The sequence below is a fragment of the Opisthocomus hoazin genome, chromosome 4 (genome assembly GCF_030867145.1).
Source record: "Opisthocomus hoazin isolate bOpiHoa1 chromosome 4, bOpiHoa1.hap1, whole genome shotgun sequence".
Taxonomy (NCBI): domain Eukaryota; kingdom Metazoa; phylum Chordata; class Aves; order Opisthocomiformes; family Opisthocomidae; genus Opisthocomus; species Opisthocomus hoazin.
The window spans coordinates 1,849,647-1,861,927 of record NC_134417.1 but is presented as its reverse complement, the minus strand read 5'-3'; the positions used below and the strand labels follow the sequence as shown (position 1 = coordinate 1,861,927).

General features: G+C 40.7%; 1 protein-coding gene across 5 annotated transcripts in view; it reads right to left on the bottom strand.

The window, feature by feature from the left end:
* Nucleotides 1-549: 549 nt before the first annotated feature.
* LOC104327438 (glypican-5) overlaps nucleotides 550-12,281 on the bottom strand; it is a 363,470-nt gene continuing 351,738 nt past the window's right edge. For 2 of the 5 annotated variants that reach the window (XM_075417551.1, XM_075417552.1), the window contains one exon: nucleotides 2,166-10,851. In XM_075417551.1, the coding sequence (XP_075273666.1) occupies nucleotides 10,649-10,851 (203 nt within the window). In that variant the 3' untranslated portion in view covers nucleotides 2,166-10,648. The other 3 variants (XR_012763606.1, XR_012763607.1, XR_012763608.1) reach the window with 3 other exon arrangements.

The following is a 12,281-nucleotide window of genomic DNA, read 5'->3' as shown; positions in this document are numbered from 1 at the left end:
CATGTCTGTGGAACGATGGGAGGCCACCCCACGAGGAATGAGTTTTCTGTCTTCTCTGTGGGGGTTTTCAGGTTCTAGGGGTTACCTTGGACCAGTGACTGAGGAGCCAAAAGTCTGTGAGTAAAGACTGAGTAGCCAACGTGAGTGAACAGGGCTCATATATCTCCCCCCGCTTGCTCTGGCAAATTCCTTTCATCCGTGCGATGTTTTCTTGAAAACACGCAGGATGGAAAAGTAGTAATCTGTGGTTGTATGACACAAACCTGTAGGTGTAGGACATGGATTTCTGTTGGCTTTGGAATTCCTTCGTTCTTCTACAGTTAACTCTGAATCTCCTTGAGGACATAATAAAAACGCAAATAAAACCCGTCTTCTTCTTATACACGCAGGAGTGTTTTCAGTTGGCTTTTTTAGGATGGTGGTAGTTAATGCTGGGTTCTTGAGTTAATGATTTCACAAGCGTTCTTTCCAAAAAAAGACTGTTTATTTTCAGATGTAAAGCCGAAGCGTAGGAAGACTTCCTACGCTAAAGTCGCACTGCCTCTCTCAATATCATAAGGCACGCCATCATTCAGATAAATCAGTAGTTGTATTTGGAGCTGCACCATATTGGAAGCCCTGGGACAAACTAGGCTAAATCCACCCTTTTTTCCAGGATTTGGGTACGAGAAAGTCTCAACATGTTTCAGAGCCAAACTGACATATTGACAAAAACCAAAGCCAACCAACCAATAAAAAAAACCCACGAGGAAAGATTTGGATTTTTAATGGGAGAAGCATCAAATCGATCATACACAGTTGCAACCACTTCTGTCATTAGGCTAGCAGAAGGGCTAGTTACTCCATGCAATTAAAGCTCTTCAGTCACAGATATGAACTCCAGCACCACTATTACGGAACACCCTTGAGGCATCTCATCAGATCTGATGTATTGTGTGTATTTTTGGAAAATAAGTACTGAATCAGGTGAGAGGCAAAGCCTTTAAATAACCCTACAAATTTGAACCGTCAAAGAAGAACTTTTAAAAACATCTTTGGGAAAAGAAATAACATCCTTTGAAGTGGAGGCAGGCTGGATTTCAGAATGAAGCAGCTTCACAGATTTAGACACCTGCTTAATTAGAGGATGAATGTGAAATCCTTAAACTTAAAAGGCTTTTATGAGGCAGCACTTCAGAGAACAAGCATTCCTCTAGCTTCAGCAGAGAAGAGCTGTTGGCTATTATCTTTGGAGCTGGGTCAAAAATGAGTATATTACCAAAAAGCACTCTAAATAGATGGTGAGATGAGCCGTATGCAATTCCCAGACCTCAAATAGGGAGCATTTTGAAAGAATCGAGGAAAGCTAGAATCATGGATGCTTTAGGAAGCAACACTCAAATCTTCACGCAATCAAAAAACAAAATGAGTAAGAAAAAAACTAGGTAGGCAGATAGCAGTCATTTAAACACAATAAAGGAACATTTTGTTCATGATACTATTGGGGGTCAGTGGTCTGTCCTACAGTCTTCATTCGGCCCACTTGGGAATACGACAAGAGGAGCTCCTAAATACTACCCGAACAGGAAATACATGACAGAAAACAGGTAGTGTCTTTCCCACCAACTTTTATGTAGGAAAAAAGCAGCTGTTTTGACACAGAAGTGAACAGAAGCTCACAAAAAGTAGCTTCAGCAAAAGCTTATAAGAGCAGAAGTCTCTGCTGTGTCACTTCAGGAAATGGTAGAGACACAACCACAATAATCAGCACCTGACATAAAAATACAAGATTAGGGGGGTATTTTTTCCCCCTCAAAAGAAGAGAAACTGCAAAGTTCATAACTGACAAGTGATGAAAATGCTAAGCTAACAGCAGGGAGTTTCCTTTTTCTAGCACACTGGCCTATACAAAGACAGAAAAGTAATGCGATCCTCACCAAAACCAAGGGCAAGGCTTTTAACATGGCACACAGTTCTTGCAAGACCTCGGTTAATGGAGGACTCAGATCTGATTGTTTATGTAGGAACGGGAGTTTGATGAAAAAAGCACTGCCTGTTGTGTGGAGGTATGCTGGCATTTACCCAGGAGGCTGCTGCAAGCACTGTGTCTCTTCAAGAATGTTAAGAGCTCCCAGAAGAGCAGGTAGGCACCTTCACATCTCACTGTATTTACTGCAAGAAAGGAAAGAAGAGCAAGAAAGTAGTTACGTGCCGAAGAAACAGACCTTTCTTTGCCAGGCTACGACCAAAATATGAAGAGCTCCTCAGCAGATCTCAGAGTCTGCATCCTTTATTCAAAGCATCATCTGAATGGATTAAAATATTTTTAATTTAAGATTTTATCAGCTTTGTAACTTACAAAGTCGATGAAAAATATTCAGAAAAAAATACAAAAATTCTAATAGATGACAACAATTTCCTGCTATGGATTTTTTTATTTCCATTCATAATTCACCATCCTTTACAAAACACGTTTACTTTAGTTTTTCAAAAGTAGCCTTGTTGTCCTTTTAAAACATTGTTTTCAGACTGCTTTTTAAAATTGCCTTCATCATATTCAATGCTGAAAACAAACTGAAGAAAATGGAAAATTTTATTCGATAAAAGTATAAGCAGATATACTGCAAATAAAACGTGCTTGGGAAATAGAAATAATTATTAGAGCTTTAACACAGCTTAGGGCAAAACCAATCTATTTTGGAACTTAAAATAACCACGATGCAACTAACGTAACATACAAATGTAAGCGGCCTATTAATTCCTGTAAAATAAAATGAACTAAAAAAAGACTAGAAAGCCATACACTAATTATTAAAAAAGCTAAATGACAAAGCACGTATTTTACTAGAATTTCTACCCCAGTGTACTGTAAACATTCATGCTGCATTAGTTCTGATATCAAAGTACAGTAAGTGGTTGAATCACGCAAGGTTTAGTGTACTGGCTTCTGTCTTTAGTCTGATCCTGCCCCATATAATAAGTGGGATATAATAAACATTTTATATAGTATTGCTGCTATGTTAGCCTGCTCCCACACGCAACTGCAGCATTTTGGGAGTAGGTTTCAACTCTGTTGTTCATCCCTAATGCAAAAGCTCAACTATTTCAGTTAAATTCATTTTCTCATTTTTCAGTGAGATTACCACCAAATGTCTTCTTGCTTTCTTCACCGCTTTGTGGACTTGCCTACAACTTTTGCCTATAAACGAGCTGTCATCTTTGAAGCAAAAACTGTAGCTTTTCTCAAGCCCTAAAAAAGAGCCAAAGGGTGGACATCCTCTTTCAGGGCAAGCAGACAGACCCTGACACCGTTACCACTACGTGCACCAAGAACAACCCCTACTCAGGGGAATCTGCGTCTCTGTGAGGCCCAACCTGTGTTGGTTTCCTCCCCAGCTGGAGGCTTAGCGTAATACAAAAGAAAAATAAAGAGCCTTCTTTTTGCTTCTGCTTAAGAGGAAGTTTCATTTCTTCTCCCTAGAAGAACATCAGGCTACAGTAACTCACAGATTTGTCACCGCTAATCTGGAAACTCACAGGTAATTTTATGTGAAACAATGCAAAGATACACAAGCTTCAGCTGAAGCACAATATGGCTGTTTGCCTTCTCTGCTGCTTAAGCTTCTCTGCAAACATCAAAGCCATGATAAGTTCTCTCCACTGAGTCTCAATTAGTTTCGGAGGCCACTTTTAAGACCTGAATCCTACCTTTTAAGATGAAACAGAAAAATCAGACTTCATCTGCCTCAAGGCCTGATCTGCATCAGCAACCTTCTCCGAGAAGGATTTTCTACTCCAGGAGATACTCACAGTATGAATACCTTCTTGTAGACCCAAATGATACCAGCTGCTTCTGGAAGAGGCCCTTGCCGTACCCCTGGAAAGCAAAAATGCCACAAGACTTAGGGCATTCCCTGTGTTACAGATTTTCTTTTTAGGTACGAAGATACTATCTGCTCAGTGGCCCAGGCAATGCAAAACTGTTATGCAAATTGTGTCATCACTGCAGTTACTCTTGATTTTCTGCACCTGCAAAAGGATGGGAAGGAATTCACATTCTTGGGCTAGATACTATGCTGGGGTGAAGTTACTAGTTCCACTGACATCAAAGCAGCCATACTGATTTATAGCAGCTGAGGGTCTGCCACAACATTTCACACCCACAGAAAAGTCTCAAACCCTTTTTTGATTTCCCAGTTCCATGTGTGTGGAATACTTGACACTGGCATGCTTGTTAGAAAGTTTTCTTCAGATCTGCTTTTTAGAGAGATCAAATAACCTTCCTCGGTGTACTGTGCATTTTAATAAAAAATTACTATTTATCTAGAAGCTTACTTAAGAGATTGAAGCAATCTGGTTTAATTTCCATAACTTTAACGTAGTATCCTTGACACTCCAGCACACCTATGCTTTTGATAGCCTTTGATTAGTAAAACTGTATATGCATATACAGAAATGTGAAAGTTACACTAGGATCTATATTCTTGCTGTCTTATTGCTTTCCTTTTCCATTACTGAATAAACCAGGCTACAAATCTGGGATACTGTACTTAATTATGCGACAGAGGAATCTGGCTATTTCCATTTTAACTGCATTAAAAATGTCAGTACCTATTCTAGGTGTAATAGCCTAAAAGCCTAGGCTAGCTCATAAACCCAGAAGACATAGGAAAACATGTTTTCCTATTTCCCTGAAAAGTAATTTGTACAACTGTGTATTTGCAAGGAGTTCGCAAAACTAGCAACGCATTTATTTTTCAAATGAAATGTCCATAGCCTGTAGAATAATTCAAACAGGTACTAATTAGGTGTACAGAAAGGCTACTGAGGATAATTTATATATCCCCCTGCAACAGAAAAAACCTGAATAAATGTTAATTGCTTGTATTATGCAACGAATGATTTTTAGGATGGCACTAAATTAGCTACAAATATTATAATTACAAAGTACTGGGTAATTTACTAAAGATTAATTGAAATGATTAAGTGCAAACTGCATAATTTTGCAAGGTAGTATTAATACTTTCTGTACAGAAATGGAAAAAAACCCCTGTGGTTCTTAGCGGCTATTTAATGAAGTGCTCTCTGCACCTCACGACAGCGTCACTGGCCTCTCTTTTACGTGCCCTTCTCTCGTAAGGGTATTAACACGATTTTCACGGGGGGAAAATCACTGTAGCATTGATAATAACCAGAATGTCTAAACCAGTCTGTTGGAAGGCCTGAGTCTGACCTCAGTGACGTGGGAGCAACACAAAAATACTGCTTCACGGTCTGCGTCCCGCAGCCTTTTCCGAAAGCTGCAGCAACCGTGGCCATTTACCGAAGAAGAAATGAAGCAACCGCAGATGCGGTTTGAATGCATTCCTCACCCAGCAAACGGAGGCCCACTTTAAGCAAGATACTTGGAAGTATCACTACGCAGCAATAGTTTTAATGCACTTTCCTGAATTCAGTGCACCAGGCTTCTGCGTGCAGGCTTCACACTGTGCTGTATGGAGGTGGAAGGGGATGGTGATGAATCTGGAGAGGGACTTGAAAAATTTACTCCAGGAGGGATTTCTTACCTAGGAGTATTCTCTATTTTAAATGCAGGATGCTTTTCTGACTTTGTTATCCCTCTATTACAAACTCTTGGCCAGTATTTTTGGTGGCTTAATATTTAATACAATTCAAATGCAGTTATTTAGAGAGTGACAGAGGAAACTAGAAGCAAATTCCATACTGGGAATAATTCTGGACTTCTGAGGCAATGGGAAGAAGACATTATCATGTTCTTTTCGACTATATAATGACATTGACTCTAAGATGTTCATTAACACACATGCCGCATGCCATTACAAGAAGCGCTGTGAGTAGTGTGAAATGCTGTAAATGAAAATGAGTGTCTTGTGCTTTTGGCTAGTTGTAACATTAAGCACAGCTCATGCTGTGACGCTTCATGTGCAGGATACATTTTAAGGAATGTCTTCTCTTTCTACAGACCTAAATTCACCCATGTGCAGAGACATGAGGAAAGCATGTATATTAATTAATTCCCATGTAAAAAATGGGTAGAATCCTTATCGATTTTCCATACAAGGCTGAAATCCCCTTGACGCTATGCTAGTTATGAAATTTTGATTGTAATTCCAGCTAAACCTTAAAATCTGTTTAATGTGAAGAGTCCAAGTCAGGAACATAGGGACTTTCTGGATGTTTGTCCTACTCAGTATCTCACTTTAATGTGTGTTTCGGCTCCTTTCGCTTGAACAGATCTTGCTTAAACCTATTCGTGCACGGCATCGAGTAAGAATGGCTCAGTAAATCTGGGCAAAAGGCTCATCTAACATTAAAATGAAGCCTGTGCACAACACCCATTAGGACAACATTGAGAAGACCCATAAAGGATTAGAGTCAAATTTTAAATTATGATACATGTTGCAGTCTTGGTAACGAACGGAAATACGGATATATTAAATACAGATCTGATTTAAGAGATCAAAGAGATGTGAATCTCACAGCCAGATACCCACACACAGAGCCTCTGAAGTCAGTGCAGCTGGACGTGATTATTTGTGTTGCCCTTATCAAGCTCTGACAGATATTTGTACCTCAAAAGGTTCATTAGTGAGTGAGGGATCAGAATCACAATTCCTTATACACTGACAAAGTACCTGGCGCACTGGAAGACAGGGCACAACGCTGGCAATACGCAAGCCAGAAACAAAGTGCTAGGTTGAAAATGAGAGGCCAGATTCTGCAGAGCATCTAAATTGTAAAGAAAGTGCAGTTCATAGCAGGTGTCTGTGCAGTTGCCTGAAAATGCAGTCTCTAGATTCTCTGCTGCTGTTTGCCTGGCCGCTCTCCACGCGTTGACCTGGAGAGGTTTAAAAACCGCCTGCAAATTAGCTGAGAACGCTCGGCTCAGGGCCTCAGAGAAGACAGCTGGAGGCTGCCACGCACCGGCACATGCAGCCACACGTGCTTTTGTCCACCCATGTTCGCTCTTCTCCCTGACGCTTCCACAGCCGGGAAGGGGACTAACGACACCTGCACCCCTTGAAGCTCTCACGTGAGCCTGGTGCAACACGGAGCCCAAACAGCCGTGCAACACAAAGAACTGACTGTACGCCCACGGCAATTTTGTCTTCTTTGGCAAGAAGCCTGCATCACTATCAGGAGAAAAGTATAGACTGATTTTACTCACACGTGTATGACAGCAGTTACCTTCCAACGCTGGCATTCACAAATGCTGGCACAGCAAAATATGAAAAGAAAGTCATAGCGTAACAATAAACATTCAAAAAGCAGTGGCTAAATACAATTCCGAACTGTTAGGCAAAGCTACAGCAATGCTCTTAGACTGGTGCCTTATTTTACACTGAGATTACATAGACAAGTTCAAAAGTATTCTGAATTTAGACCTTTGTTACTACATCGTAATTACAGTGTCCTGGCTAACAAAGTAAGATTTTCTAAGATAGGCATCTTCTTCAGCTGAAAAGAAATACTGCCTTTATCTGACACAGCCAGTTGTTTTTGCCTTTGTTGGTATAGTTTTGTTGTTCAACAGAAAATACTCTTTTTTAATATGTAAATGCAATTGATCCTGAGGAACAAAAATCATAAACCATCAGTAAAAATATACTGCGTTGCCCTTTAAAGCTGCACCATTTCTGATGCACATTATGAACATATCTCACGCTGATTTGACCAGTACTACTCTTACAGTGTAGAAGTATATTAGTGTGAATATTTTAATAGGTGTGGAGTCCTCTGCAGTCTCTTCCCTTCTTCCGTAACAATCCGTGTCTGTCACAATGCGGGCTGAATCCAATGAGACGCGTCCAACCTGTCTCACCCCACCGCTTGCACTTCTGGTTTTGTTGCAGAACCTTTAACAGGGTTGTCTTGTTCAGCTTGAGAGGTGAATGCTGCATCATGCAATGTTTGCCGACCAAACCCAAAAATCAAACACTTGATTCTTCCGAGGTTTTTTTTTTAAGCAAGATTATGATATTTAGAAAGAAGAAAAAATGCCCTGGCTGAGTTATTCCCTACATGACTACTGCAGGGCTTCTGCAACTTCCCCCGCTGCAGCTGAACACCAGGCTAGCTGGATCACTGCTCCCAGCTAAAAGCACAAACCTTTCACAGAAAAGACCTCAAAAAGACACGTAACTCTGGGTATTCAAGTTCCCTCTCTGCAGGTGAGAAGAACTGCAAACTCCAAGCTGCACAGCTGAAATCTGGAAGCGTCAGAGCCCAGCCCTGAAACCCTAGCTGTATCCGCAGGGATCCCGAAGGAGATGTAAGCATGCAAACGCGGATGAATTTGCCTGAACAACGACTGAGCATCTTAAGTGTGAGAATACTAAATTAGGGGTCAGGTTCACAAGGGACAGGTATGAATTGCTTCAGTGAAGCCACAGTGATTGGTATTACCTGAGGAGCTGGTGGCAAGTGTTAGCACCTGATGCACGTTTCTGCATGTGTGCAGAGACCAACCTGTCTTCCAGCAGCCATCGCAACTGATCTCTGAAGACGGCAGCGAATTACAGTGTCCCTTCACTGCACAAACGACATGACTTGCACATCTCCTCAGGTAAAAGTGCACTTTTCCAACGGGCAGTGAAAATGAACACAAGAAGCAGCATCTTTAATTACGGTTCAATAGGCTGTTGCAGCTCACAAACCCTGGAAAACACAGGACAGCTATTTCTGAACTTCTGGGAAAACTGACTTGCACTGATATGATTGGAAAGCACTACTTAGCGATATTAATGTTCTTACCATTTTGAGAAATCGGAAATCAAATATAAAACATTTCATGTTAGTATCTTTTCCATTTTATCTCCTCCTTTCAACATTAACATTGAATTCTCTTTTAGCAAGCTGGCTGCCACCACTTCAGAGACACCTCCTTTGCAGCTGGGTGTCAATGGTTCTGATTACACCTTCGTGTCTGTAAACACGATCCAAGAGCCCAGATTAAAAATAAAACTCAGGCTCCACCTCTGCAAACGTAATTAGAGATGCTCAGTAATACTCTCTGAAAACAGACTAGTGAGTCTTTGTTCACTTACTGTACGCTTGTTCTGTATTATTGCCACCTCCTAGATAACGACATCCAGCAGTAATACTGGCACATGGCACCTTCTCTGAGTCAGGCTGTCTTTTACAAAGTGGCCAATACAATGCCTGAAGGTGATTAGTAAGATACAGGGTTCTTCTTCTGAGTTAGGTCAGTGGCTGCGTAACTCTAAGCGTCAATGAGAAGTATTACAAAAAAAGAAAGGTGTTTTACGTTACATCTTATAAAACTGTACATAATAATAGTCTACAACATGAAAATGGCCATTAAACTGTTGTAATAGTTATGAAATGTAGTAAATGTAACAACTCTAAAGTTTCATATATTTATCATATTAATCACTGTATTCATACAGTTGTGTTTGTATATATATATTCAATGGCACTGTAAACAGTCGTTGGAAAACGTACATTAACTCTTAACCCATTAGAAGTTCTTATAGTACTTGTTCATCCAAAAAGTTAAAATGCATTAAAAAAGAAATAGCCTTGTAATATAACGCACATTTTGACATTTTCTAGGGTAGCAATCAAGATGATGCATAACAGAGAATGTTCTAGATTTCAGATTGCTTTACATTTACACCTACCATGATACAAAATTTTAAACATTAAATGTAATTAAATAATACACAGTTTATGAAACAGAGCTGATTTCAGAGAACCATAATGCACAAAATTAGTTAATGTCTAATGGGAGTTCCCAATGATTTATATCTCTGGGACCTTTATGGAAAATTTAAGTCGGTTCCTCTTTAACATCACATAGGCAAAGTAAGTTTGAACTGAATTATCTTTTTTTCTCTGTACAGAACTGCGTTCAACTGGATAAAACCTTATTATGTTTATTGATGTTTCCCGTTGCTGGACATTCATCCAAGAAGCCTCAAGCATACGCTTAAGCATCTGGTAACGGCATTTTGGGGGGCCGGGAAACTCGCTATCTCTATGCCTCAGCAAACAAAGTGTTTCTAATTTTTTCCATAGTTAAGGCAACTACACTGATACATTAGACACACCATATGCCTGTATGTTGCTTCCTACAATCTAAACAGTAATAGTGAAAAGAAGTTTCAAACATGCTTCGATCTTCTTGACCACTTAGGAACTTCATCAAGCTGGCAGAGAGTACTTCACTGTAACATGGTTTACAACTGTAGACATAGCTCGTTAGCTGGCTGTTCACTAGAAAAATAAAGTATGTATTGGCTTGAATTTGAAGACTGACCATTTATATAATTTATCAGAAAAATTAAGCAAACAAAACCAGCCAGTCAGATTCCAGTGAACAAAATGGAGAAAAACAGTAACACACACATACACAATTCCTGCGTTTTCAGTTATTTCTACCCCATAACTTACACTACTCAGACCGCTGTCGTCATTCCCTCTGCATCTCGGGTGGGCTTTGTCAAAGGCTATCTTCAGACACTGCAAGGGACGACACTTGGTATCTGCCAACTCCAGCGTACCGTTTCCCTTTTTTTCTAACATACCACATAAACTAGAGAGCCACTTAGATTTGCTTTCTGTTGGGTAAGGCTGTAGGTATAAACGACAGAAATGCTTGCGCAGTGGCTGCAAGGCAAGGCAGCTACGGCGGACAACGCCACAGAACTGCTAGGGCTGTTAAAATGAGAAGGGAGGAACTCGGGGCTGGACTGCTCCCCTTTCCAGTTACACTGTGTTTAGAGGATGACTTGACAGTGCTTGTGGTGGTTGTGGTGTCAATCTTTTTCACAGTTGGTTTTGGCTTGTTCCTGTTTTCTGGATGGGTTTTCTTGTCCTTGAGTATATCTGAAAACATGAAAGTAAATGTTAAGATTAATCACGCGTCTTTTAAATAGTGCCTTTAAATTCTGCCTGTTGCAGGAACATGTTGTACACCAGTCTGAACAACTGAACTATGTATGGGGAGCGGTGGGGCACTGGTATTAACGGTTTAGTTGGACCCAGTGTGGTCACTGGCTCCTCAGCACCCACTGTTGTGCTCAACGAGTCTTTCCTGACCGGCCTGCTCCACTCATCTGCTTGCAGACGCAGCCTGAGCAGAGTAACAGGTACTCTGCACTGCAGGGGCTGGGCTCAGAACCTGGTCTTCTCTCACGAAAAGCACCTTCAGTTCCACCTGGGATGGGAACTAGCTCATGCTTTAAAACACGACGCTAGGATTGAGCGGCTTTGTAACATGCCCCAGTGAAACACCTGTCAAGTTGCCGAGCTGCTGCAGGAGGAGACCAGAGAACGTACTGACTTCATGTACCAGCCAACTTCCTGGCTTCTTTTTTCCTTGCCACCACCCATAGCTGTAAAGCAGCCCACGGCCCCTGACACGGTAAGACAACCTGGCGAGACAGACTGCTGACATGAGGAAACCCGTAGGTGTCTCACAGGTCTTGTTCATCAACACGGGCAAAACAGTGGCTACAAAGGGAAAATGCTTCAAGTTTTGTTTCCTTGTGTCTCCTAGCAAGTACAAGGATTTTTTGGTTTTAAAGTATAGAACAACATCTATTTTTTCTCTCTCCAGATGCATTTTGGGGCAATTCAGGGCATCTTTTATAAAAGGACTAGACTCATAAGGAAGCAGTAGTAGGCAGCCTTTATTGCAAAAACATGGATTCTTTTTAAATGAGAAAATGACTGATAAGGGTCTCCAGGTATCTTGACATTCCCAAGCTATTTACAAGTATTACTGAGATCATACCGCCCTTGAACCCTCTCACCGGCACTGTGGAAAAAAATAATAAATCACTATTTCCTCTGATGATGGGATGATGATTTTACAGTCAATCTGTAAAAGCGTCCCCAAATGCCTGGCAAAAAACAAATTCCTACCTGGCAGAAATTATAAATTAACAGTAATTGTTCAGGTCCAAGCTGAAAGGATTTGTGATGCTGATGAATGCAGCGCACACACACAAGAAAGCAAAAGGCATAGATTTGTAATGCAGATTAAACAACAGTCCAATCCTAAAATAAAAACTCTGAATCACAGAAGCAAGTTCCTGGCAGGAACTGGGAAGACGGAAAGTATTCCAGAAATGCAAATGCAATCTGAGATCATTGTCTACATGTCAGTAGTTCTGAACAACCATCAATAAACTTACTTGATAATAAAAATGAGCTATTGTATTGGGAAAGCACACGTTGTTCTTTTGCCAGTATAAACTGTAAAAGAAATGCAATGAATTCCTCCGTTTTACCCTAATGCCAACATTAATCCC